This window comes from Grammomys surdaster, unplaced genomic scaffold (assembly GCF_004785775.1).
Source record: "Grammomys surdaster isolate TR1022 unplaced genomic scaffold, NIH_TR_1.0 190, whole genome shotgun sequence".
Classification (NCBI taxonomy): domain Eukaryota; kingdom Metazoa; phylum Chordata; class Mammalia; order Rodentia; family Muridae; genus Grammomys; species Grammomys surdaster.
Window position 1 is genome coordinate 2,992,669 of NW_021604635.1, and position 2,934 is coordinate 2,995,602.

General features: G+C 54.2%; 1 protein-coding gene across 1 annotated transcript; it reads left to right on the plus strand.

Annotated features, from left to right (window-relative positions):
* Window positions 1-328: 328 nt before the first annotated feature.
* Gpr6 (G protein-coupled receptor 6) lies at window positions 329-2,650 on the plus strand. The gene is made up of 2 exons (XM_028769086.1): window positions 329-495; window positions 1,021-2,650. Exon 2 carries the CDS (start codon window positions 1,040-1,042, stop codon window positions 2,129-2,131), a length of 1,092 nt encoding a protein of 363 aa, XP_028624919.1. The 5' UTR covers window positions 329-495; window positions 1,021-1,039; the 3' UTR covers window positions 2,132-2,650.
* Window positions 2,651-2,934: the final 284 nt, after the last annotated feature.

A 2,934-nucleotide genomic window follows, 5' to 3' on the forward strand; every position in this document is an offset into this window, starting at 1 on the left:
GCTTATTGTCACTCACTCACCCCTCGCCTTCCTTTTCCAGCTCACCCTCTTTTGCCTCAGCTTCTCTTGAATCCTTTCTCCCTCTCCTCTCAGTCCCATCCCATTCCTGGAGGTATCTGGACTGGTGGAGACTCTGGCTTCTTCTTCTTCTTCCTTCTGGAGCTCTCTGAAATGTTTCTGTGAGGGGTGGGGAGATGTCAAGAAGGATTGGCCTTGCGCGTATGGCGAGTAATCCACTGGAACCAGAACCCAGAGCCTGACGTCACCGGGCCCCGCCTGTCAATCTTGGGCAGGCGCGCAGCTCGCAGCCTGCCTTCTCTGCCACTGCCTCTCACTCGCTGCGACAGTGGCTCAGCGACAGGCGACCAGTACTTTCCTCTTCGAAGAAGCGGGGCAGCCTCCTGCAGGCAGCTGCTCGGACCGCGCACGGAGGATAGCCGGGCACACAGCCGCGGAGCGCATGACCAGAGACTCCCGGGAGCCCTGACTCCCCAGGTGAGCAGCAGGCTCCTAAGGGTACTTTGAGCTTGAGGGGAAGGCGAAGGGGTAAAAGGCAGTCCCGGAGTGAGTCCGTTCCGGAGTCAGAGAATCGGAGCTAGGCTTGACCACTGCACCCTAGCAGACTTAGTCTTTCAATTCCCAGTTCCAGACTTGGGATCTCTGGCTCCTCGAGATCGCAAACTTCGCTTTCAGAACCGCGGACAGCAGCTTTGCCCAGCTCAGGCTTGAAAAGAGATGACTCTTCCAGGCTGATGTATTTGGATACTCGTGCATGCTAGTGCATAGTGGAATCTATCTAAGCACCTCTGCCAAAGCTCGGAAGCCCCGTGTATTTCGTTCATTCATTCACTCAACAGGTGCCTATTTGTTTGGGGTTCGCACTTTATCCCCGCTCCCCTCACTATGCTCCGTGCATGCTCCTGAGGTGAGATATGCAATTTGAGTGAGGCAGTTAGAGCAGGGAAAGCTCCTTGGTAGCTTGGACAGTGCACCTGACAATCCGCGGTCCCTTTTGTGCAGGGAGCAACATCTGGCGGCGATGAACGCTAGCGCCGCCGCCCTCAACGAGTCCCAGGTGGTGGCAGTAGCGGCCGAGGGAGCGGCAGCCGCGGCTACAGCAGCAGGGGCACCGGACACCAGCGAATGGGGACCCCCAGCAGCATCCGCGGCGCTGGGAGGCGGCGGCGGACCGAATGGGTCACTGGAGCTGTCTTCGCAGCTGCCAGCAGGGCCCTCGGGACTCCTGCTTTCGGCAGTGAATCCCTGGGATGTGCTGCTGTGCGTGTCGGGGACTGTGATCGCAGGCGAAAATGCGCTGGTGGTGGCGCTCATTGCGTCCACTCCCGCGCTGCGTACGCCCATGTTTGTGCTCGTGGGTAGTCTAGCCACTGCTGACCTGCTGGCCGGCTGTGGCCTCATCCTACACTTCGTGTTCCAGTACGTGGTGCCCTCGGAGACTGTGAGCCTGCTCATGGTGGGCTTCCTGGTGGCGTCCTTCGCCGCCTCAGTCGGCAGCCTGCTTGCTATCACAGTGGACCGTTACCTGTCCCTTTACAACGCACTCACCTACTATTCGCGCCGGACCCTGTTGGGCGTGCACCTCTTGCTAGCAGCCACCTGGACAGTGTCCCTCGGGTTGGGGTTGCTGCCTGTTCTAGGCTGGAACTGCTTGGCCGATCGCGCGTCCTGCAGCGTGGTGCGCCCCCTGACACGCAGCCATGTGGCGTTGCTCTCCACTTCCTTCTTTTTGGTCTTTGGCATCATGCTGCACTTGTACGTGCGCATCTGCCAGGTGGTCTGGCGCCACGCCCACCAGATCGCTTTGCAACAGCATTGCCTAGCACCGCCCCACTTAGCAGCCACCAGAAAGGGCGTAGGAACTTTGGCCGTGGTGCTAGGCACTTTTGGGGCCAGCTGGCTGCCCTTCGCCATCTATTGTGTGGTGGGTAGCCAAGAGGACCCGGCCATCTACACCTATGCCACCCTGCTGCCTGCCACCTATAACTCCATGATCAATCCCATCATCTATGCCTTCCGCAACCAGGAGATCCAGCGTGCCTTGTGGCTCCTGTTCTGTGGCTGTTTCCAATCCAAAGTGCCCTTCCGCTCCAGGTCCCCCAGTGAGGTCTGAAGGGCTCCTCCGTGTCCCCTCACCAACACCACGAACCCAACATGCCAGCCTTTGGTGAGCTTCTGAGTGCCTGCTGATGAACTCTTGAGGTCTCAGTGGTGTGATTCTGACTCTGCGGGAGCAAAGGGACTGAACGAACGCAACAAACTAACTCAGACAAAGAGGCTTGTTGGCATTTTACATATACAGTGTATACATGTGTACATATATATACAAATATTTGTATCTTCTGGAAGTGTTCAGGACCTGGAGCTTCCTGTTCTGTGAAAAACTAAAAAAAAAAAAAAAATGTGGTTGTATACTCAATCGAACATCACATTTATCAAGTGAAGACATTCCAATACTGCTTAATAATAGCACTTTATTTTTAGCTGCTGAAATGCCAAGACAGTGTTGCCATTCCCAAGAGCAGGAGAAAGGGAGTCAAAGATGTATTTTTGTTGTATGTGATAGAATATTTTGCTGCACATGCATCAGTAACTACAACATATTTTGTACACAAATAAACACATTATAAAACTATAATCTTGGGCATGTGGGAGATTGTGGAATTCTTTGGAAGCTGAGTTGTGAGTGTGTTTATTTTAAAAGCCTATTACATACCGATCATCTCTTTCCAGGGAGAACCACATCAAAGACCTGATCCACATCATGGGCTGTGGTAGGGGAATGGAGGAAGTAACATTCACATATGGTATTCCCAGAACATGAAAAGGCTGGATGTTACTGGTGCAAGTTCACGTGCTCCCTTGGTTACTGGGTTGGGAAGATGTGTTTCAGAGGTCACAATAATTCACATAGGT

Excerpts from the sequence above, each read along its gene's own strand:
- Gpr6 (XM_028769086.1), top strand. The coding sequence starts at position 1,040 with ATGAACGCTAGCGCCGCCGCCCTCAACGAGTCCCAGGTGGTGGCAGTA.